General features: G+C 36.9%; 1 protein-coding gene across 2 annotated transcripts in view; it reads right to left on the bottom strand.

The window, feature by feature from the left end:
- Window positions 1-1,815: 1,815 nt before the first annotated feature.
- Window positions 1,816-24,304, bottom strand: part of LOC106064776 (uncharacterized) — a 32,369-nt gene continuing 9,880 nt past the window's right edge. For both annotated transcript variants that reach the window (XM_056039915.1, XM_056039916.1), the window contains 8 exons: window positions 16,678-16,860; window positions 14,444-14,593; window positions 13,230-13,353; window positions 10,243-10,460; window positions 9,125-9,251; window positions 6,317-6,365; window positions 4,408-4,433; window positions 1,816-3,107 (listed from right to left, as the gene is read on the bottom strand). In XM_056039915.1, coding sequence (XP_055895890.1) covers window positions 2,941-3,107; window positions 4,408-4,433; window positions 6,317-6,365; window positions 9,125-9,251; window positions 10,243-10,460; window positions 13,230-13,353; window positions 14,444-14,593; window positions 16,678-16,860 — 1,044 coding nt within the window. In that variant the 3' untranslated portion in view covers window positions 1,816-2,940. The remainder of the gene's footprint in view (window positions 3,108-4,407; window positions 4,434-6,316; window positions 6,366-9,124; window positions 9,252-10,242; window positions 10,461-13,229; window positions 13,354-14,443; window positions 14,594-16,677; window positions 16,861-24,304) is intronic.

Genomic DNA, 24,304 nt, shown 5'->3' with positions numbered 1-24,304 from the left:
TCGATTTTTTTTTAGACATTTTTTGTTCAAAAAGTTCATTTAAATATGGTAATGTTGTTCGTTTGAATTTTAATGCCCTTTTTATAATTCGGCTGCGCAACAGTTTAGATGAAGCGTTGCCTTGCCAAGTTATTACGTATGTGAGCAGATTTTGTATAGTCGCGCAGTAAAAACTACTTATGATCTTTTTATTTAGTTTAAAGCTATTGAGTTTGTATAGGTAAAATAGATGCTGGGCTGTTTTCGTTGTCAAAGTTCCAAGGTGGTCTTCCCATGAGAACTCGTTATCAATGAAGACGCCTAGATATTTATATGACTTCCCTTGTTGTATCGATGTATTGTTTATTAAAGTTCGTGTATCATTTGTTTATTCTTTCTGAAATCTATTAAAAGTTCTTTAGTATTAACAGAGCACTGGCAAGAAACAAAATAAAAACCCAGTAGTATCAGCATGATTTAACTGCGTTTTCTGGGTATTTCAGTGATGAAACTGCAAATATCACAGACAATGATAACATATCTTATCGAGCGTTCTGTTTGATTTGCGATTGTATTCGAGAAGACTTTATTGGCTTTGTTTCTGTTGTTAAGAGAGACGCACTGCCTGGATCATTCTCATCGAATAGATTATGAACAATCTAGGCATGGGCAAACTACTCGCACAAGGCTACGATGACTGCCCCCGTGGTGGGTAGCATTCTTCTTCTGTCACAGTCGGTAGCAAATGCGTTGATGCTAAATTTACCTCTTTTCTGTGAGACGCAATGGACTAAGGAACACTAATCTATTCGCGCTTTAAGTCACAACTTCGAGAAAATTTTTGTTTTGTTTGGCGCATCTTAAAATGACGTCTGCAAGTGAAACCAGACACACTAGTGTAATTAATGTTTGCTCCTCATGTTTCTGATTTGATTTGTAATTGTCATCAATTATTTATCAGTTCTTGAATAGGTTTCCTTGATGTTGCACTTTGTCGAACTTAACACAGTGGCCTTTCAACAGCAGGTGGTGCTTATATACATCCCCTGGATTCTGAGAACCACATTCTATACATTTTTTGAACCATCAAATCAATAAAAAAAAAAGTAGTACAATTCAAAAGTTAACTTCATTTTGTAGCAACGGAAAAATAATTATGTCTGCCCTGGATGTAGCGAAATACGTAAGGGGTCTCAACTTGGGCTACGTAGCCACGAGAAATACTGCATTTCTCATTAATCTTCAGACTCGAAGATACGCCTTATTATTTCACTTATCTATTGTTAGTTTTAAACTTAAAAGCGAAGCATAATAAGGACTAATTCAAAGAATACATCTGTCAAGTGCAATTTCTTTCCCTTGTTTGATACCAAACAAAATAATAAATTACCAATAGTTAAATAACTAATTAATATTTTTTTTATTGATTCTTGTTTTGTCAGGCAAAAAGGTGAAATAAGAGTGCAAACTTTCAGCTTGATCCGAGATTGGGTCTGGGAGAAATAACGTGTACAAACTTTTTACCAGATAAAGTTAGTTGATATAAGCTTTTTACAAAAATGGTTAATATAAGATTGTTCAGTTTGCAAGGCCGCGGTCTCTTTACCCGCACAGACATCTCTCAAGCGTACACTATGTTTATAGCAGGCAATACATGAATTGTATTTCAATCATGTTTGCAAAATGTTAATAAATATTTACTTTGCGAAGCACAAAATCAAAAGCATCTTCACAATTTTGAAACTGCAAAAAAAAAAAAAAAAAGTCAACAAACTAGTACATTTTAAGTATAATAATATGTATTTTAAAAATATTTTATTTAAATAAATACATAGTTTCATATATTTTTGTACTCTTCATTTGAAATGAAAAAAAAAATTAAAAAGGAAAATATTGGTCTGTTAAAAAGGCTATTGAATTACACATATCTTGTGCGATTTATTTATCAAACATTCTCATATTAAAATCCTTAAATTCTAAAAGCAACCAATAGCTAGTACACAAGACTCGCTTAACAAATGCAACTGTATTCATATAATAAAATCAAAACGTTGGAGAAATATATTAGAAAAATTGAATTCACTTATACATGATATATTGACAAAATCACTTAATCTCTCTTTCGTACTATTTACCTTTTATGCCGTAATTGTAAATAATTAAAGGAGCATGTTCATTTAAAACTCAATAATTACAAAAAATTACTGACACCTATTTAGTCTATTGGGAAAAGCATAGCTCAAAAATTAGTGCACAAGAAATATGTAGGTCATAGCTGGGGCTGCGTTGTCACGTGAAATAATGCATTCCTTGTTAATCTTTGGACTCGAAGACATCCCTTATTATTATTAACTTGTGCACAAGGCATTCATAGCTCATGATGCTGCACGACTACACCAAAAGATAATGAAATTAAAAATTAAAATGACCTGTATATTAGCATTAAAGAACGATAAACATTGCATTCAGTACCAATCAAGATATCGAAACTAATTCAAGCTATTGCAAATAGCTCAGTGACTAGCACTCAATACACTCCCAAGTCATGATAAATAAATAAAAAAATGATGGATGGATAATATTGTTTAAAACACTGAATGCTGGCACAGATCATTAAAATAGTGTTAGTCAATAAATGTCCCCTTTTAGACCCTGCTATCTATAGTTCATACGAAGCAAACGCAAAGTTCCTCTTTTCTGTGGGCCGACGGTTAAAAAAATATTGTGGCTAGCAAAATTACCAACTGCCTGTTTTGACCAACTAATTTCAACTAGTTATTAGAGTTTTGTGGACTCAGGGCGTCATAAAAATCCTGAAGCCCAAAACTGCTGTCTTCGTCAAGAATTCCACCCTAAACCACTGGGTTCGGTAGCAAAATTGCTAACCAATCAGCATATAAGTGCATAGTCAGTGACAAAACGATTTTTTCAGTTAATGATCAAAGTAATAAAGTGGAACTATTATCCATATGCCCAATCAGTCGCTTTGAGCTCATTTAAATTAAAGAGAAAAAATCCATCAATTACTTGTTTAACCAAAACTTCATTTTCTTCAAGAGTCTTGAGGACGAATTTGTTTGCTTTCCTCATTTCATCGATTGGTACATGTGTTGGGCAAACAAGTGTTTCTATAACATACCAAAAATAATAGTGTGAAAATATATTTTGCGTTGTAATGGGTAAATAAGAGGTGAGTAGGCAGACAAGAATCTCGATAGGCTCTCAACAATTTCTTTGGGAAAAAAATGGTTAAGCATGTAAGATGTATTGATTAAACTTCCTTTTTGAATACTATTAAAGCAAGATTGCATCTATTTGCAAACATTCTCTGGTACCTCTTTATGTCAGAAAGAAAATGTTTTTAAGACTGATAGTGGGATTTAGATCTTTGAGAGCTAAGGGTAGAGATTATCAATTTTTTTTGTCAGTAACATATTGTTAGTGTACACCAGGCTAATAGCCAAATCTAGAAATAAGTTGACTATACGTGTCCCTCACATTTAATTATTGGCCCTTTTGCCTCGTTTTGCTTGCTTAAATTTGACTTCCTGTTTCTTGTACTAGAAAAAATAGCCGAGACGAATCGATGTAGTAGGCCTGTGTGCAGATCTGTGACGTGGCAATGAGATGTCAGTCGAGACCAGTATATAGTTGCCACTCACGGGTCTGCAGCCTGGTCTACTACAAATATAGGTATCGGAATAGCTAAAGGGTATGCTATTCTGCCTAAACGTGTCACCTGGGTGGAAACGATTACTGGAGGAAGTAATTAGGCTAAATAAATAGCAAAACAAAACTCCTGTGGGAGTGTCCAAGGGAATGCGAGAGCTTTCCCATTGCACTGTGCGGAGTTGAAAGGGAGCTTCCACGTCCCTGTCGATAATCCACGCGCCGTTCCTCAATGGACCGTTATATTAATGGCGAGTCATGCACGGTTAGCTTGGTACAGCATACTAAATTTGCGGAGGATCCCGATGTGCTCGGCCTTCGGCCTGTATTCTACTTCATGGGTCCGGAGTGCCAGATACGTCGGAAATAGCAATGTCTTACATAGGCATTGTCTTTGACCTCTTCCAGACAGAACGGTTTGTTCAAGCAGGCTTACTCGCCTAGAGTTCAAAAAACCTTCGGATCAACTCTAGACAATCAAACAATATCGGAATAGTGTGCTATAGATAACAAGAAAATGTTGTTGTTTTTTCTAAAGCCTAGTATGCATCAAAACTACAGCTGTCTCAGAACTCATGGGGGAATTTACAAGCGTCTCCTTAAACGTTTTTAAAATATTGGACACAAAGCGAGAAATGCAATGTGGGTAGAATGTGTTACAGGAACGTTTCACATGTCAAATTTAGTACTATTTGTTTAAAAGAAATCATTAGACGCCTCGACATAATTATTGCACTGAGAGAACAAAATTATTCTTACCAATTTGTTCGTTGTCTTCGCTGGTTCTAAAATAAAACAAAGACTGGTGAAAAACTTGCAGAATACATAGATTAATGAACTTAATACGAGTCTTCAAAATAATGATAATAACACAAAAATTAAACATTTAATGTATCAACGTAGGCCTATTTCTAGGGCCTATTTATTTCCAGGCCTATTTATTTCCAGGCCTATTTATTTCCAGTCCACCTTGTGTGCAGGGTTATCAGACCTGCGCAAAATGATGCAATGTCATATTTTCTGAAATCGCATCATTTATCCTACATGCATTGATACAATAAAATATGAAAATGCCCAGCTCTCCCTCTGTTTGTATAGCCCATACATTCACTCATAAAATTGTATTGTTATCTATAGATTACATTAAAGAATAAGCAATGGATAACACATTTTTATTTTTTATCAAACATCATCCGTTAAAAAAAAGTAAGTTCGCCCTTCAGAACTTGTGATCTCTAGGGCAGATGATGTAAAGGTCATCTGTTTCTGTGTACGGTTTACGAAGGTGTCATAGAGCTAGCACAACGGCCAACCCTTTTATTTTTCCCCAACTAATGTCGTTTCAGGTACCCATTAGAGATGGGTGAATTCGGTGGCGTCCAAAGATACCAAAATTTTAAAATCCCAGTCCTCACCAGGATTTCAATCCGAGACCCCCCTTGTTCAGGAGCACACAGCTATCGCGCCTCCAGACATCACCCGTACTGCAGCCTGAAATCTTATGCAGTACTTAAAAATGTCACTTTTTATTTTACCTCATCATTTGTTTAACAGAAATGCTGGTAATTAGCTTAGCAAGGTTGCTCAGAACTCAACAGTATCTGCTTGTCAACGCATAGGTGTCCCACAACGGAAAAAGGAATAGAAATTGCTTTTCTAAGCCTATGTTTGTGCCAATAAACAATTTTACCGCAAAATTTAATATCGATAAGAAACATCACACTTTAGTCTTTTTTTTTTTCCTTCAGCCTACAACTAACATATCTCAGAAATGTGACAAGCTCATTCATTCAAGTTAGATACAAAGGTGACGAGTCAAATGAACATATTATGAGATTTGCGTGGCATATAATTAGACTGTACAAAACACATATACCAAAGTCAGCCATAACATGGATGCTGAAAAGAGAAATTCGAAACAAGTGCCGTACATGCCTGGCATGACGTCGCAACTTCCTAGAACATATAAAATACATGGGCACAAGATGGTAAAAGCTGTGCGATTCGACTATGAACTATGTCATTGTGAAGAACTTGGCACACTATGCAACGAAAGGCGCGAGAGAACCTAAGTATAGGTGCAATATTTTTGGCATTCATATGAAAATCTGCATCTTTCTTTGGGCGGGCAGATATCAGGTAACCCCAATTCTGAATCATAAATTCTCATTCCCTGCTCATTCGCCACCTTTGTATTGTCAACCATAATACTCAGGATACTCTGCTTTTACAAACAAGAAACCGAACCTAGAAAAAAAATAGTTGGTAGTGACATTCGTGTTAAGATGACAATGACCTAGCCACTTTGGTTTGAACTTGCCGTTTTAGGGAGTAAAAGGGTTAATTTAAAACGATTCATGGAAATGTAAAAACAAAACAAAAGAAAAAAAAAATCCCTCTATGACTCATAGAAGATGCGTAAATTTAATTTTTAGAATGGAGACAATTATCTACATCTACAAAGCAAAGACTGATTTAAAAAATACCATGAAATGCTTCTTCATGTAAACATTTCTGCCAATGTGGACAGTGCTCCATACCACATTTACCCGTAATTTTCTTTAAAAAAACAACAACACAAAAGCAATTTCACAATGGAGTTAGATTTAACCATCACTTCATTTCTATCACCAAAAACATAACAATATTTGATATTATGTTAACTTACCCTGGCCCATGGAGAAGCGGACGTTTCATTGCTGCAGGAAGACCTGCTCCTAAGGTTATCGAAAAACACAGATGATAAGTTACGTTTAACTATAACCTCAAAAACCACTGGAAACGGGCCAAATTCTAAGCCCCTCTTGTCTACGCTCATGGAATTTAGTGTCTGTAGTTTTCTATTGGATTTTTTCTTATTGAAGAGTGGAGTTAAAAATTTAAAACATTCATATAAAATATATATACTATACATTTGCAATTTAATACTGACTTATTGATCAAGAGATCTCTTAAAAAGACGTACAGAATCGCATAAAATATCGCAGACAGTTTTATTTTACCTCCTTCTATCAAAAAACTTTGTATTTTATTTTCTGTATTTTCCCAGAGTGCCACAGTTTCTATAAATAAAAGTAGCACAAAAATAGAACTTCCTATATATTATTTATTTTCCCTAAATTATTTTTTTTAAACTTTCGTTTTCCTTTCGATGCTGACTATATAGAAGTAAAAAAAAAAACAACAAAAAAAAACTTACCATATTAAAATATACATCTAGAGTTAGATCTATTGTCAATTCGTTATATTCGAAACGGATTAAAAAAAAAGATAATTAATTAATAAATCGAAATTGATATTTCTTTTTTTTTTTTAGAGAACACATATACCATTACTATAGAGTGGAGAATGGGAATGTATCATTCAGTTGGGGTACTTGGAAAATGCATTTTTTTTTCTAGGTATGAAACTGATGGTCTAATCTAAAGAAATGTTTGCGGTGTCAAATACCGTAAATTGCTTGCTTTAAGATTAAAGGGTTGAAAAAGAAAGAAAAGCTCAACCAAAATGCTTTTAACAGAATTCAAAAGCTGAAATGAAAAAAGCTGAATAATCAACCAATCATTAGACGATAAAAGGTTAAAGATTGTCAGTGAAATAAGAGTGTGAAAGTGTTTGTGTGTGTGTGTGTGACTGGTGTTATTGTATGTATGTGTGTGGAGGTCACTGTCCTAATATAATACAGATTTAATTGAGATGCCAAAGAAAAGTAAAAGAGTGTATGAAGGAATAACTTTTTTTTGTGGACGTAGGAGTGGGGTCGGATATTTAAAACGTGATACTAGAATTAACAATCACAAAGTTTGTGGGCATATATGTGTCGGGGGCGAGTTTTGAAGTGGGTCGTTCAAAAGTAAGTCAAAAGTCTATTTCTGAGAAATTACGAGGCCCAGCTGTTCCCTTTTAAATTTTACAGATAATAGGCTGTCCACCCAAGCTACTAAATGTAATCGTATCTTTCCGCCAAAATATGTTTCAGTATAAACAGCGGAGTTAAACAAGGATGTGTCCTGGCCCCAACCCTCTTTGGAATACTATTTTCACTGCTAATCCACAACGCGTTTGACAAATCCGCCGAAGGCATCTATGTCCATTCCACATTTGATGGCAAACTCCTGAATATTGCCAGACTGAGGGCCAAAACTAAAATCAGAGCCACCCTCGTAAGAGATATGTTATTTGAGGATGACACAGCGGTACTAGTAAACGCACAAGAGGAACTTCAGTTACTAATGTCCCGCTTCTCTCAGGCCTGTAAAGAATATGACTAAACTATTAGCACGAAGAAAACAAATGTTATGGGACCACCTGCTACAGCACCACCCTCCATCTTCATAGACGATAACAAGCTAGATGCCGTAAATGAATTCTGCTATCAGGGATCTACAATTCAAGATGACCTGTCTCTAGAAGCGGAGATTAAAAAACGCATATAGAAGGCTGCCTCAACCTTCGCTAGACTTTGGGAAAACCAGAAACTCACTACAGTGACAAAATGGAAGTCTACAAGGCATGCGTTATGAGGCATGCGTTATGTATGGCAGTGAATCATGGACCACCTACGCAAAGCAAGAGAGAAAACTGAACTCATTCCATTTGAGATGTCTCCGTAGGATCTTGAAAATCACATGGAAAGAAACACTGTGCAATACCGAGATCCTTGCGCGAACAGGTATTTCCAGCATCTTTACAGCCCTCAGACATCGCCGCTTGCGCTGGCTTGGACATGTTCGCCGGATGGAGGACAATCGCATCCCGAAAGTCATCCTCTATGGTCAACTCGCGACTGGCACAAGAAAAACTGGTCGCCCCTACCTCCGTTACATTGATGTAATAAGCCGTGACCTCAAATCAGTCAACATCAATACTGACTATTGGGAAAACATAGCTCTAGACCGCACAAGATGGAGAGAGACAGTGACCAAGAAAGCTAAGGACAGCGAAAGAACATGGGTCTCAGCTCAGGAAGAAAAACGTACGATACGAAAAATGGCCAGCTCCTCTACCACCGAAGCCAAAGCCACCTTAAGCTGCGCTATTTGTGGACGGGAGTGTCTCTCCGAAATAGGGCCTCAATGCAACAGGAAGTGTGCGAGATGAACCATAGTCGTTCTACGTCTGAATTAGGCCAACGATGCCCAGTAAAACATAAAACAAAGTGGGCGTCACAGAGAGAGAGAGAGAGAGAGAGAGAAGGAAATAGAGAATAAGACGTAACATTTTATTGTAACAGATACACTATTTTAAGGTCTTATAAAGTATGTTACGGGATTCGTTAAAATATTGCCCGTTTGTTAAAAAAAATGAAGGAGTATACCGGCCGTAATAAACAATATAAAGCCTGGGAAAAAATCTACGGGCTTAGCCTGCGTGTACTGTGTACATATGTATATTCTATATCTATATACTTAAAGCCTGCATATTTCATATTCTAGAAGTGTTAGGCCTTGAAATCTTAATTTATTTTGAGACTCACTGTTTACACACGAAGAAGTGTAGAGTACAACCCAGGCAGAGGCGGAGAACATTTCTTTCGGAGATGGGAATTCCTGTGAAACGTCAAGAACATTCCCCAAAAAGGCGTATGCTATACGATACAAGTTCTGAAACAACAAAGAAGAACAAAATATATAAATTAGCAGAGTGTAGCTTACATAATAAAGTGAAGCAAAAAAAAAAAAAAAAGGTTAAGGTAATAATCTCAGACTTTGCGATCTACTGGTGCGCAGATGAGTTAAACCTTATGGCACTATTTGGAAATTGTCATAGGAGTATCGCTTACATTCTTACACTGCCAAGTAGTCGCATTAAATTTAAAACCAGTAACGTGTGATAGTAAATGTGATTGTTTTGTCAGGCCCTTCCTGTTATTGTAACCCAGTAACCCACATTGCTGGCATGCCGAAAGAATGTGCTCATTAACAGATAAGGGGGATAATTGAATTCCTTTTAGGCCTATATATATGGACGATCTAACATGAATAAAGCAGCATTTAAACAGACAAGAAAGTGTTTGTTAGTCTCTACTAGCCTACTATTACATAACGCTCACAACCAATTCTAGTACTGAAAAAAAAAAGTAGTCATTTGCATAAAAAGGCTCCCTTACAATTGTGACACATCTTAATGGGAGTTAACAGGTTCGAAGCCACTATAAAAAAAGCTGTATTTCAAAGTTTGAATATTTTTCCTCAATAATTAGGCAATATTTACTAACAAACACATACCACAAAATGAAATAAAATGATTGCCTAAACTGAGACTGGCAGGCCCAAATCCAATCTGTGTTGCGGAGCTTACTGGCCCATGAAAACGGGGTGTATCAATACAAAACATTTAAACATATAACATTTTTACATATAACATTTTTACATATAACATTTTTACATAAACATTTATATATATGGAATGTATATATAAAAATGTATACATATATCAATAATTCTTATTACATTTATATATAACATTTATACATATAACATTTTACATATAACATTTATACATATAACATTTTTAAATATAAAATGTATACATTTAAAGTGTATATATATATATATATATATATATATATATATATATAAAATTTATACTTACTTGCATCCAAGACTGCAGTGTGAGGCAACGTGATGTAGGTAAAATATTCAACTTTAAATATTCTTCAACGTTGTGGTCAGAAACTGTCCAAGCTATAAGTGCGAACACTTCTCGAGGATTCAAACAAAGGTTGATGTTCCAATTTACAAGTAAAAAGTATCTCAGTAAAAGGCAAACGAATCCCTTTTTCATTCCAAAATCTTTGAAGTAAGATTGGCCTTAAAGAAAAAATGAATTTAAAAAAAAAAACTATAATCATGTTTAGGGGAATAAATGAAATTTCAACTTGTCGCTAATAGTATCTCTTAAAAATATTAATAAACCAAAATAAATAAGTTCGCGTATACATCCATTTTATGAACTTTTTAATCTAATTTTCTTCCATCCCCACCTCGTGCAAGTACACTCGCTAGAACATAGCTGTGGTAACCCACAGGAGGTTGTGTTTGCTCTCGTTCTCAGCCTATCTGTTTCCATAGGAGGCGCCACGCTGAGACGACGGGAGCTGGAGTTCGTCCTGGGCCTAGTTACGCTTCCACAACCAATTGTTTCAGTTGGAGCGGCGCGTGTGCTGACAGACTTTTTGGGCTTTGCCAAACTCATCCATAATTTCAACCATTTCTCATGTAGACCTGGTGGGCAAGGCCAGCACTCCTTCACTGCCTAGAGTGTCAGCCACGTTATAGGCCCTCACGCCAAGAGTATAAGGACGGCAGCTCCATTAAATCGGTGGTTGTTATTTGTGATTCCCCTCTTAAGCCAGTTAACGGCGTAGGCTAAGACATCGCTGTTTGTAATGCGGTCTTGCCACCTTATTTCCATGATGGCGCGCAAGCATCTTTAGTGAAAGCGTTCAAGAAATCTTAGCAGCTCTCTGTATTGTACCAATGTCTCAGAGCTACATAGAAGGGTTGTTAGAACCACTTCCTGGTAGACATTGATTTAAGTAGGCAAGTGGAGCGTTTTTTTTACGCCAAACTCTCGCATGGAGGAGTCCAAAAGCGCTAATGGTTCACGCTATACAGCTATCAACTTCCCTTGAAAGCAGTGCGTCATTAGACACAATGCTTCCTAGATTTGTAAAGTGGTGATGTTTTTGGGCTGAGTAGGTTTTATTGGGTGACTTGTGGAACATGATTCTGTTCCAGGGTTCATAAATAAAGCAAAAAGGGCGGCAGTATATGCACATTCGTTGACGTGAGTTGGAGATCATGTTTATTTTAACATTCATCGATACAGAGAAACTGGTGTAAACATTTCCTTTACTTTTACATTGGACAGTAGACGTCTAAGATTCATATTACTGTATTAAATTTTCTATTGTTGCAAAGTGTTGACCATTTATTTAAAATTTGTTGAACGTGTGCTATGTGCTTGTTGTCATTTAAAGATTAACTACAACATTAGTTTGCCAAGTTGGGGAAACTTCTCCTAGTTAAACCTGTACAACTTGTACATTTGTGACGTCTTCCCCCCCCCCCCCCCCCAGCCACAAAGCCAGCCATAGCTTGAAGGATGAAGTGGGTGTAGCGTGCACACCAAAACTGGGGAGAAGACTGTAAACGCTGTAGCTTTTGTTGATTATAAATTGCCTAAACTGTGAGCGTTAATGTGAATCTAGGATTGGCCTCTTCAAGAGGTTACAATAAGAACAAAAAAAACGTCTCTCGAGGTGTACAATGACAATAGCATACTAATTTAACGATAAACAAGATGGTATAATTTTTCTTTCGTGTTAAAAAAAAAGTTGCGTCAGTATCATTTAATATTAAGGCAGAGGAGTAGTCGGGGGGGGGGGGCGCAACGGGGAACGATGGGTGGGGCTCCACACACAGAGAGAGGCTATATTTATATGTGATAGTTATGGTGAATTGGGGAGAGGGGCGCTAAAAAAACTAGCTTGCTCCTGGCACACATTTGGCTCACTACAGCCTCTTTAGGTTTAATTCTATGTACATGTGTGATGATTTCTGTTTGTTTACTGTTGATATTTCCTTTTATATTAATTATTCTTAAAACAGAATCATCTTGCCAGGGATTATATAAATGACTTGATAACACACTGAAGGAACATTTAACTCTTTCTCTCCGTAATTATTTAGCACATTCTGGTGGAATAAACGTTGGTATTGTCATTAGGAAAGAAAGAGTTAAGTTCTTTTCTTCCTTCTTTAATGAACTTCTTAAAATTACACACATATCTAGATTCACAATTCAATAACAGCTTGACTTAAATATCTTCATAAAATGAAACTTTCTAATACTACACCTTGAACTGATATAACTAATCACAGAAGTAGCTATATGATACAAATATTCAATTAAAATAACTTCAACTACTGCACCCGCAAACGTTTAAACATAAGATCGTTACTATAAAACAAATCGTTTCTATGCGAGGATCCCAACTAACTAACTTTCCCCCAATTTATATTTTTCTAATTCGGACTTTCCAGAATTATAGAAACTTCTCCCCTTAAAATGTTAACTGTCCATTGGCCTCCTTCAGTCGTAGAACGACTATGGTTCATCTCAGAGCACACTTCCTCATGTGGCTGTGGAGCCCTATTTTGGAGAGACACTCCCGTCCACAGATAGCGCAGGTTAAGGTGGCTTTTGCTTCGGTGGTAGAGGAGCTGGCCGTTTTTCGGATTGTACGTTTTTCTTCCTGAGCTGAGACCCAGGTACTTTCACTGTCCATAGCTTTCTTGGTTACTGTCTCACTCCATCTGTTGCGGTCTAGAGCTATGTCTTCCCAATTGTATTAACTGTAACCTTCTAGAAACTGACGTATGCTACTTTTTCCTTAACCTCTTTCTCTGATTGGATGACTATAATTAATGTGTGTTTGTTTTGGACTTTTATGATCTGACCTCGGCTTCTAAAAACAGATCAAACTAAGTCACATGATCGACCCGTGACACATGTAAACATATCAACCAATTTGATTTATTGGTAAGGGTCTCCCAAAAAAATTTAATAATTACCATCTTTTAGCTCGAAACAGTCTTTATGCGTTAAAATCCTTTCAAACAGGTTTAAATTTGTAGGAGTAGAGTTCTCTTGTATTTCCTGCAGCGAAGGAAATTGAACATCACTGGATTTTTGTACCTGTACAAAAAAATGTATAGATCAGTTTATGTAAATGCTTTTAAAATTAAAATAAATAAAAGGATTATACAAAGCGCTAAATTTCTTTTCTAACTGAACACTTGATTCAGAGTAAACTTGTCCAAGAGTTGTACAAATATAAGGTATATAGCAATATACTTTATTTTTCAAGCTCGCCACCCCATTTTCCTTTCTTTCTATTCAACTTTTAGAGATTAAGCATTCATTTTAAGTAATTCAACACCATCCAGTAACGGATATACCTGTCTGTAAGTATGTCAATTTAAAAAAAAAAAAAGAAAGGAAAAAACAACACAATTGTGAAACTGTTATAACATGCTTTTATTACATAATGTCACATTTTCAATAATTTTACAATTTATGGGTAGTTTGGCTTCAGATAGAAGGTTTCTATAGAGACTCCTTATATTTTGCAATTACTCGCTATAAACTTTTTATCCTAGGATAAAAATTAACAGATTTACTTACAGCTTTTGACTGACATTTTAAAACATTATATATGTTGTCCAGATCCATATTTTAAACAGCGTCACTTTTGCAATGGATCCCAAAATATCTAGTGTTGTATGCTCTTTCAGAAAAAATAATGTAACGCGCATTCTCAATAGATTATAAAAACAGCCCATTTTCCGGGTAGCCATAGATTCAATCCAGGTACTGTGAGTCCTCAAGTGAAGCAGTGCGAGTCCAGGATGAGATAGAGAGATAGTAGAGTTTAGTACGGCAGTACGGAGATGTACAGTAAAGCATTTATAGTTTGTACATCGTGTTGCCAATTGTGCAGTATTAGCTATTATATCTTTTTATTTGTTAATAAGCTACCACATTATTTGGTAATAGATGCGGTCGGATTATTAAGTTAGATATGTTGTATAATATAATTTAAATGTTATACTCTCTTATAGTTTTCATGGAGTATGCTTTCTTTATGTTCTAAATTATGAAGTTTATAGGTTCATTTAATTTGTCCCAGATCTGAGATGAACTCCACAGATAAAAAATGTATAATAACACTATCAAAACTAGAAATTGTATTATTTAAATCAGGAATGTGAAAACGTATTTATACCTGGGTTTCTGTGAAATTATTTTCCATTGTTCGTCCTATTTCAACTACTGCATCTGTTTCACGCGGCAAAACAAGTTGATATAAAAAGGCTCTTAGCTCTGACATCACGTCTTCTGCGACAGGCATTCCTTCAACTGGATCTTCTAAAATCTGAAAAATAAATTAAGAAAAACAAATTAGACTTAGGTGTATTAAAATAAAAATTTTGAAGGCTGTCAATATAATTTTAAAAGGTTTTAGACTCTTCATAAAGCATAGACAACAGTTAAGAAAAACTACAAGTACCTTTTTACTCTTCTAAGGCCTAAAGATAACTGAGATTTTCACCTCGTGGTCAGTTACAGACCGGTCACTTTCCCCGTGGGAAAAAGGGAGGAAAAAATCAAATGATTACAAAGTCACTTCATGTCACAGTGAGTCTCAGAAGAGAATGTGACTACATTCCTTAGCAATATTTAACAAAAATTAATTATTACTATTTCATTAATTAAATGTTTCATTGATACCTGTTTTTTTTTTTTTTAGAAACTTTCAATGATTTTGTAAAGCGTCATTATTGACCCAGAATGGAAAGGGATAAATAGCATTTAGGAGCCTACAAAATGTATACCAGACTGATAAAGAGAGTTGATATGAGTTTAGTAAAAATGCTGTCACCTTTTTAATGGTGTTTGGCGTGTAAGAATTGTATTTAATAAAATACGTATAATAGGCTGTAGTATTCGCCTTCTACAGCAAATATGCTGTCGTAGCGCGATTGAACAGACGATACTGATGGAGGCGCTGCGGCTGAGCAGTAAGGCGCTTGGCTTTCGAACCGGGGTCCGGGGTTCGAATCGTGGTAAAGACTAAGATTTTTAATTTTAGGATCTTCAGGCGCCTCTGATTCCACACAGCTCTCATGGGTACCTGACATTAGTTACTGGTCCCAGTTTTCACCAGGATTCGAACCCAGGAGCCCCCGGTTCGTAATCCAAGTGCTTTACCGCTCAGACACCGCGATACCAGACCTTTTTAAGGCATCTGACAAAGTTCACCACAATTTCCTGCTTAAAGAAATTAAACTACTTTCGCTTTACATGATTGGAATTTAAAATTTCCTGATTTCAATAGTTCAAGAACAAATGTCGGATACTTTGCAGACAATTGCATAATATATAGTGAACAAAAACCACAAAAGATACGGACATTTAACAAAAAGAATTAGAAGAATCACAGAAATCGTAATCAAACTGGAGCATGTCTTTCCATTCGGAAAAAAAGCCAGTTATTAAGAGTAAAAAAATGTAGAAATAAAATACTTATTTCATTTATATATAAAAGAAAGGTTACACAGACTAAAAACTCATAATATCTAGGTATACATGAAATACATGAAAAGTTATCATATTGTCCCCATATTTATGAATCTAATTTAAATCTGCGTCTACGACTTTAATGGGGCTTTATTTCTTTAGTAAATTTTACACTCACGCATTAGTTTTACTTATAAGATTTGTTTTCTAGTGCATTAGATGAGTGATCTTTACATTCCTCATTCAACGCCGCCTGCGCTGGTTCGGACTTGTTCACCGGATGGAGGACAATCGCATCCTGAAAGTCATTCACTACTGGCAACTCGCGCCTGACTCAAGAAAAACTGGTCGCCTAAACCTCAATTGCGTGGATGTATTAAAACGGGATTTAAAAACAGTGAACATTGAACATTGTGAAGACATAGCCTTAGACCGCGCTAGTTTTAGAGATACGGTGACCAAGAGAGTTATGGACAGCGAAAAAAACATGGGCCTCAAACTTGAAGAAAAGCAAGCCATACGAAAGATGGCCGGCTCCTCTACCACCAAAGCGAAAGCCACATTGACCTGCAATATATGTGGACGGAAGTGCCTATCCGAAACAGGGCTCAACAGCCATATGGAAAAGTGTTTGAGATGAATCATAGTCGTTCTACGACTCAAGGAGACCAATGATGAAATGAGTGATATTCAATATAAAGCCCTTGAGCAGCATGTCCTATCTGGCTAGTATATCTATCTATCTATCTATCTATCTATCTATCTATCTATCTATCTATCTATCTATCTATCTATCTATCTATCTATCTATCTATCTATCTATCTATCTATCTATCTATCTATCTATCTATATATATATATATATATATATACAGTAAGGCGCATAATATTTCGACTTATTAATATACATAATTACTCAAGAAAGATAGTAGTACAAACCAGACGACGCCAGTACCGCCCACGATACATAGAAAGGATTGTACTGGGAACTTTTCCCTGCCTAATATTTGCTAGTATCTTCTGGAAAAGACTTCCGTCTTCTTGTTTCTGTTCCTCGGGCAGTTGTAAGGAGTAAAATTGTCTTGAATAAAGCACAGCTTTGCCGAAGTTGTCGTTCTTAAGCTAAAAGAAACAAAGAGTTGTGTTTACTGAGAACTGAAAGGCAGAACGGTAAAAAAAAAAAAAGCATCTCCAGATGCCCTATCCACACACTGGTCCACAATTGAGATTGGACCAAAGCACTCTGAACATGCTATAACGCATGAAAGTAGCGCTACATAAACGCTAAAAATTAATTAATTAATTAAAACAAGAAAGGTGGAAATATACAATAGCATAAACGCTATGAATTGTGATTGAATGATCCTAAAAGCCTAAAAGGAATAACAAAGATTATCAAATGCTTTTTTTTTTCCTCACAAGAAATTTCCTTCTAAAAGAGCTATGGAAAAAGACATATGGTATAAGCTGAATTAGTAATTAGTGAATAATAATAATAACAATTTTTTTTTGTGTCTGCACTTGTCTTCAGATGGAGAAACAACTGTAATTGTCCCTAAATGTGTGTCTTCAGATGGAGAGACAACTGTAATTGTCCCTAAATGTGTGTCTTCAGATGGAGAGACAACTGTAATTGTCCCTAAATGTGTGTCTTCAGATGGAGAGACAACTGTAATTGTCCCTAAATGTGTGTCTTCAGATGGAGAGACAACTGTAATTGTCCCTAAATGTGTGTCTTCAGATGGAGAGACAACTGTAATTGTCCCTAAATGTGTGTCTTCAGATGGAGAGACAACTGTAATTGTCCCTAAATGTGCGTCTTCAGATGGAGAGACAACTGTAATTGTCCCTAAATGTGTGTCTTCAGATGGAGAGACAACTGTAATTGTCCCTAAATGTGTGTCTTCAGATGGAGAGACAACTGTAATTGTCCCTAAATGTGTGTCTTCAGATGGAGAGACAACTGTAATTGTCCCTAAATGTGTGCCTTCAGATGGAGAGACAACTGTAATTGTCCCTAAATGTGTGTCTTCAGATGGAGAGACAACTGTAATTGTCCCTAAATGTGGATAATTTAATATATTATTGTAATATGTTGCATAGGGTTATATGAAACCGTTAGCACCGCTGAGAAAGGTCGCTTAATAACAAAGAGCGTGGGGCATAAGATGTTAATTTAGGATATTTAATTTGTTAGTGCAATATTGTGAGAAGTATATGGATAGGGGGGGGGGGCGATGACTAACACGCTCTTTACTCCTTATTAAGCTCATACAATGGCATTTTAGTTAAGACATTTAATCTCAATGAAATTAATCAAATATGATTATTTTGCTGGTAAAAATAACTATTTATACTTTCTCTATATATGTACTAGATGGAGTATATATCCACAGTAGATCCGATGGAAACCTTTAACCTGGCACGCAATCAAGCCAAAACAAAGATACGGCGTATCTTGATTTGGGAACTGCTGTTTGACGATGATGCGGCACTCATATCGCATTCACAAGAAGAGGCTCTTGCAGCTGCTTGTCAAGAGCTTAGCCTTACAGTAAGCCTCTCCAAGACCGAAATCCTGGCACAAGATGTTGCAGACATACCAGCGATACATATTGGAAACCACACACTTACAGTGGTGCAGGAAGTCACATACTTGGGAATAACAATAGCCAGCAACCTAGATTTAGATACTGAGCTGACAAAAAGAATAGGAAAGACTTCTGCAGCAATGGCAAAACTCTCCAAGCGCGTGTGGGAAAATACCAAATTGACCATGGCAACCAAAATCCTAGTCTACAATGCCTGCATTCTGAGCACACTTCTCTATGGCAGTGAGAGCTGGGCAACTTACATGCCTCAAGAACACAGATTAAACAGCTTCCACCTACGCTGCCTTCGACGCATAATGTTCATCTCCTGTGGGATCATGTCAGTCTATCTTCTTCTTCTTCGTTCTCATTGTTATGCTGGCGTGTTCAGATGACTAGACCAATACATGAGATTGTGGGAAGCGTGGTCGAGAGGCCAAGCGCGCTTGAACTTGGCTTGGCTTGGCTACCTAGAAGTGGGCTCGAGGTTCGACACACGACACGGGCAGAGTTGTGTTTACTGAGCGCCTAAAGGCAGCACGGAAAACCAGCTCCTAGATACCCCCTCCCCCGCACTGGTCCACAAAAGAGATTGGACCAAAAGCGCTCTGAGCATGCTATAAGCATGAAAGTAGCGCTATATCAAAGCTATAATAATAATAATAATGAGATGAACTGCGTGGTGATTTCCAAATCAGGAAGCTCTCCATATAGTTATCTTTCTATTGAGGTGTTTTTGGGCCAGTGTCTTATACGGGCCTCTTGGTAAAGAGAACAGTTTTGGTCGGTATTCTCTGGTGATACTCCACATGGGCAGATTTCACTGGTTCCAATTTTGAGCTTCCGGTACATTGTCCCATTCTGTTGTGTCCGGTCGTGAGTCGAAAGATTAGACGTTGGTCTTGTCGAGATAGCGTATAGTAAGCGTCATCTTTCTTGTGATTTGGATGAGAGCTCGTCCATTTGTCTTTTTTTAAATTTACAATTAATTTCTTCAATTCTTCTGGATAGAGTGCAGAGTTTACTTGTGAGTTTGTTCTCCCACTCTTGGCGAGTGGGTCAGCCATCTCATTTCCTTCTAGTTGTATATTAGCTGGTATCCATTAAAAAACAGTTTTTTTTGCTGTTGTTGTTGAGCTTTGTAAGTTCTGTTCTGAGGTTTTTAATATAAGAGGAATCAGAGTTTTGCAAGCTTTGGAGGGTTGTTTTCGCATCGGTTAGAAAGACAATCTGACTGTGCGAGGTACTTGGATGATTTGCTTGCATGGTAGCTGCTAGTTCTAGTGCTTCCCTTTCTGTTCTGTGGCTGTCAGAGAGCTCTCCAGTTACAAAGGATTTTTCTAGTTTTTCTCCATCTGGCCATTCGATAAGTATTCCAGCTCCTCCATTTGTGGTGGCTTTATGGGTTGAGCCATCCATGTAAACTCTGATCCACTGATTGCTAGGATAATTGGTTTGTAGAAAACAGTTCACTATTTCCTTGAGCTCTGTTGGTCTGTAATCAGATTTTCTTTTTTATGTTTTCGATATGGTCCCTTATAGTAGGAAGAGGGCTTTCGTCCCATGGTGGAGATTCATTATAGTGTATCGAGGATTCCATAGTAATTTTTTCAAGTTTGTGTTTCTTTTTTAGGTTTAGAGATTCCTGTATGAAATTAGTCCTTTTGAGACGGTTTTTAGTGCCAGTTTTGTAGATTTTTGTTCTGAGTGGGTGCCTCTCCAAGTTTTGCAATTTAGTGAATTGGGAAAGGATTTGTATTTCTCTTCTTTCATCCAGAGAGATCAGGGCAGCGGTTTCCTCCATTGCCCTTATGGGTGTTGTTTTGATTGCTCCTGTCATTAGACCAATATTTTGAACCTTGTCTATTTTTCTTAGGTTGGTTTGGGCTGCTGAGCCCGATGCTGTGGCACCACATTGTAGTACAGGTCTTAGGTAACCGGTATAGGTCATTTTCAGGATGTTGTGATTAGCTCCCCAATCTGTGCCAGCTAATTTTTTCGATAGGGATAGTCTCTGGATGCCTTTACTCTGTGTTTTATCTATTTGGCTTTTCCAGGTTAGTCTCAGGTCATAGGTGACTCCAAGATATGTAGGCTGTCATTTTTTTCTAAAGCTTCCTTATCTAATGTTAATTTTATTGTTTGTTGTTTTGTTGACAGTGAGAATATGGTATATGTTGTCTTTTTTGTGTTGATGGACATGCCCCAGTCTTTGGAGCAATTATTAAATTTAATTTATCAAGAGCATCTTGTAATCGAAATTTCGATGTTCCTACATATTCTTCTGTGCTAATTAAGGCAAGGTCATCTGCATACATGCTGTTTTAAACTTTTCTTGGTAGGTTTTGATTTAGATCGTTTATGAATATTAGGAAAAGTTTTGGGGATAGGACACCTCCTTGGGGGACCCCATTTTTTATACCCATTGTGTGGTTTCTTTGTCCTTGCATGCAAACTAAGGCTTTTCTATTATTTAGATATTCCTTTATCCAGTTGTACATTCTGTGGGATATGTGATGCTGGATTAGCTTGAGTAAGAGACCTTGTTCCCAGACTTTGTCAAATGATTTTTCTAAGTCAACCCACACAATTGTTGTTGGTTTCTTTTCTTTGAAGCAGGACGTTTTGGCGACGCCGTTTTGGCCCGGCCGTTTTTTCGCGAAGGTCGTTTTGGCGCGAGCCGTTTTGGTGACGGGACGTTTTGGCGCGAAATACATTATGTACGTTTATTGTATTATTTCTTTTAAAAGAATTATTCATATCTATGTTTTGCATGAGTGTTTGTGTTAAGACATATTTTTCACGTATTAAATGTAAATGTGTGTTTGTTTTTCACATCATTTTCTTTAATAAACATTTTGGCTTGTGTATGTATGTTTATTAAGAGGCACACTTTTATTTTCAAAAAAGTTTTTTAAGATATTACCTTAAAATAAAAAACAAAATGAAACGATGATAGACTAAAAATTGATGCAATTATTTGTTTACATTAACATTGGTTTATTTAATAACTGTATGGTATCTCCAGCTATACATACCAAACACTTGCTAATATAAGTAAAAATATAATACATGTACCATGTTTCTCAAAATACTTTCAGTTAAGTATACATAGACACCATGGTTATTTGCCTAAGTCGCTGGAATTCAAGGGTTCATTTAAAAAAAGCTACTTGCTTATTAAATTATCGTCAAATGATATCTCGCGCCAAAACATCCCGTCGCCAAAAAGGCTCGCGCCAAAAAGTCCCGTCGCCAAAACGGCGGGCCAAAACGGCGTCGCCAAAACGGCGGCGCCAAAACGTCACGTACCGCTTTTCTTGAAAGCCGTCTTCGATTTCTTGTGTGATGAAGGCGATTTGATATTCTGGGCTTCAGTGAGTAGGTTATTTGACTCAAGGATCCATGTCAGCCTTCTATTTATCACTCTTTCCATCAGTTTGCAAGTACAGCTAGTGAGGCTGATGGGACGGTAGCTGTCCAGTTTATTTCTTGGTTTGACATGCTTTAGTATAGGGATCATAATGGCTTTTTTTTTTAGATGTTTGGGATTCTGCCTGATTTCCAGCTAGTATTAAATATTTGTAGCAGTTTTCTTTTGGCTTGAGGACCCAAGTGAAGAAGCATGCCATTAGATATTTTGTCTGGGCTCGGGGCTTGTTTTGGTTTGAGGACTTTTAGGGTTTCATCTAGTTCCTTCATTTTAAGATTAGTGGTCATTCCCAAGGAGTAAGCTGGTTTGTTTTCTTTAATTTTATCTTGAATTTCTGAGTTTACATCTTTATTTCTACTTTCATTAATTTGTATTTGTCCTACGCTTTGGAAAAACTTCATGAATTCATTTGCTGCTTCTTGGCCTTTCAGGGGTTTGTTGTCCTTTTCTATTACTATAGGAGTTGTTCTGTTTTCTTCCTGGTTGAGACATTTGGCTATACGCCAAAGTTTGTGGCCGTCTCTATCTACGTTTAGCTGTTCTGTTTTTTCATTCCTCATAGCGGAAAGGTATTTTTTCCTGAAAACTGCATTGGCTGCTTTTAGATTTATGTTATTTTCTATACAAGGGTTATTTTCAACTGTGTTTGTGGCTTCTATAGTGGCATTGTGGAGTTGTTGAAGGTGATCAGACCAGTTGGGGTTATAATCTTTTCTTGCTTCTCTAGGAATTGATTATGAGGCGCGGTGGCTGAGCGGTAAAGCGCTTGGCTTCCGAACCGGGGACCGGGTTCGAATCCTGGTGAAGACTGGGATTTTTAATTTCGGGATCTTCGGGCGCCTCTGAGTCCACCCAGCTCTAATGGGTACCTGACATTAGTTAGGTAAAGTAAAGGCGGTTGGTCGTTGTGCTGGCCACATGACACCCTTGTTTATCGTAGGCCACAGAAACATATGACCTTTACATCATCTGCTAGAGGATTGCTTTGGAGAAAGATGAGTATGACTTTTAACATGTTTTGATTTGCAGTTTATTAAAGTTGTGTATAGGTCTGTGAGCTTTGAGAATAGGTGTCAGTTGGCTTTTTGTAGTTCCATCTGGGGATGGTGGAGTTTTCTGATATTTTGAAGGAGATATCGATACGTATTTCAATATGGGTCTGTGGTCACTGGTGGCTAGCTGTTCTGCAACTTCTCTGGTGCATTTTTGGATAAGTTGTCAGTTGCAAAGGCTATATCTGGAGTGGTTGGTGTTAGCCATGCTCTCGAGAAAAAGGTTGGTTTATCCTCAGGTTTATTAAGCAAGATAAGTCTGTTCTCTGCTTGCCATTCTTCAATTTCTTCTCCCCTGGCATTGAGGTCTGGGTATCCCCAGCTCTGAGAGTGACTATTCATATCTCCTAAGATTAGACAGTCTTCTTGGTCAGTCTTGAACCAGGACATTTTGAAAAGGGCCAATATGTACAGCATCTATGCTCTTCTTACACAAAGAAACTACGCTGGCTCGGTCATGTCACTCGCATGCTAGATGGAACAATCCCTAAAGACACCCTAGACGCTGAGCTTGAAGGAGAGAGTCAGACCCAAGGAAGGCCCAAGTCTAACTTACAGAGATGTCTACAAAAGAGGCATGAGAACCACAGGAATCAACCAAAGTACGAACAGCATGGATGGAGACAGACATTACGTGTAGGTACGAACTTCGCTTAGAGCAAAAGAAACGAAGCTACATCACTCAAGAGAAAGTAAAAGAAAGCTGCCCTGTCAGCTAGCCCTAGGACAGGTGCATATATTTGCACGAACTCTGTTTTAACTCTGTCGCTTTAGAATAGGCTTAATCAGTCACTCCAGATTCTGTCCCGTCTCAATACGAAACCGAAGCTAGTGACTCATCTGGACGCATCCATTATCTTCCGAAACAGATACAGCCAGACAGATAATCATACACCAACTCCTAATCATACATCAAGAGACGCATGTCTAATAGATTATGAAGACTTTAATCTTGATTAACAAACAATAACATGTCAATTACAACTTCATTTACATTACTCCATTTTTTAAATTCCCCCCTTTCTATCCTTTCCTTTTCGCTCCATTCCACATTCACACTAGGCTGCACACGTAACAAGTTTATAATAAATTAAAAGTCATGTTTTCTTTGTCATTAAAAAGAGACACATAAATGGTCAGTCTAAGGATGGAACCCACAACATTCTATTTTTTAGCGAGACTATTTATCAACTTAGCTCAACAGCCATACTAGTATGTGCTACATTGGACCAACTTCCACTTTCCACCCACACTTTAAATTTTACCATAAGTAAAGTATGCGCTAATAGTAGTAATTCAATGAAATGTACTAGATGAAACAAGGTGTTTTTTTATAAACTCATCAGACATGGTTAAAGTAATATGTTTCATTAAAGTGCTATTTCCAAGCTACATAATAGTATTTTTATTGTCAATAAAAGATTTTAAAAGTTAAGCTGCGTATCATTAAATAGTGTCTGTGTAATGCAGATTTTTGGCTATTTCTATTT

The sequence above is a fragment of the Biomphalaria glabrata genome, chromosome 9, assembly GCF_947242115.1.
Source record: "Biomphalaria glabrata chromosome 9, xgBioGlab47.1, whole genome shotgun sequence".
In the NCBI taxonomy this organism is placed as follows: Eukaryota; Metazoa; Mollusca; class Gastropoda; family Planorbidae; genus Biomphalaria; species Biomphalaria glabrata.
Note: the sequence above shows the minus strand (reverse complement) of the source record. Positions and strands in the feature narration are given on the sequence as shown.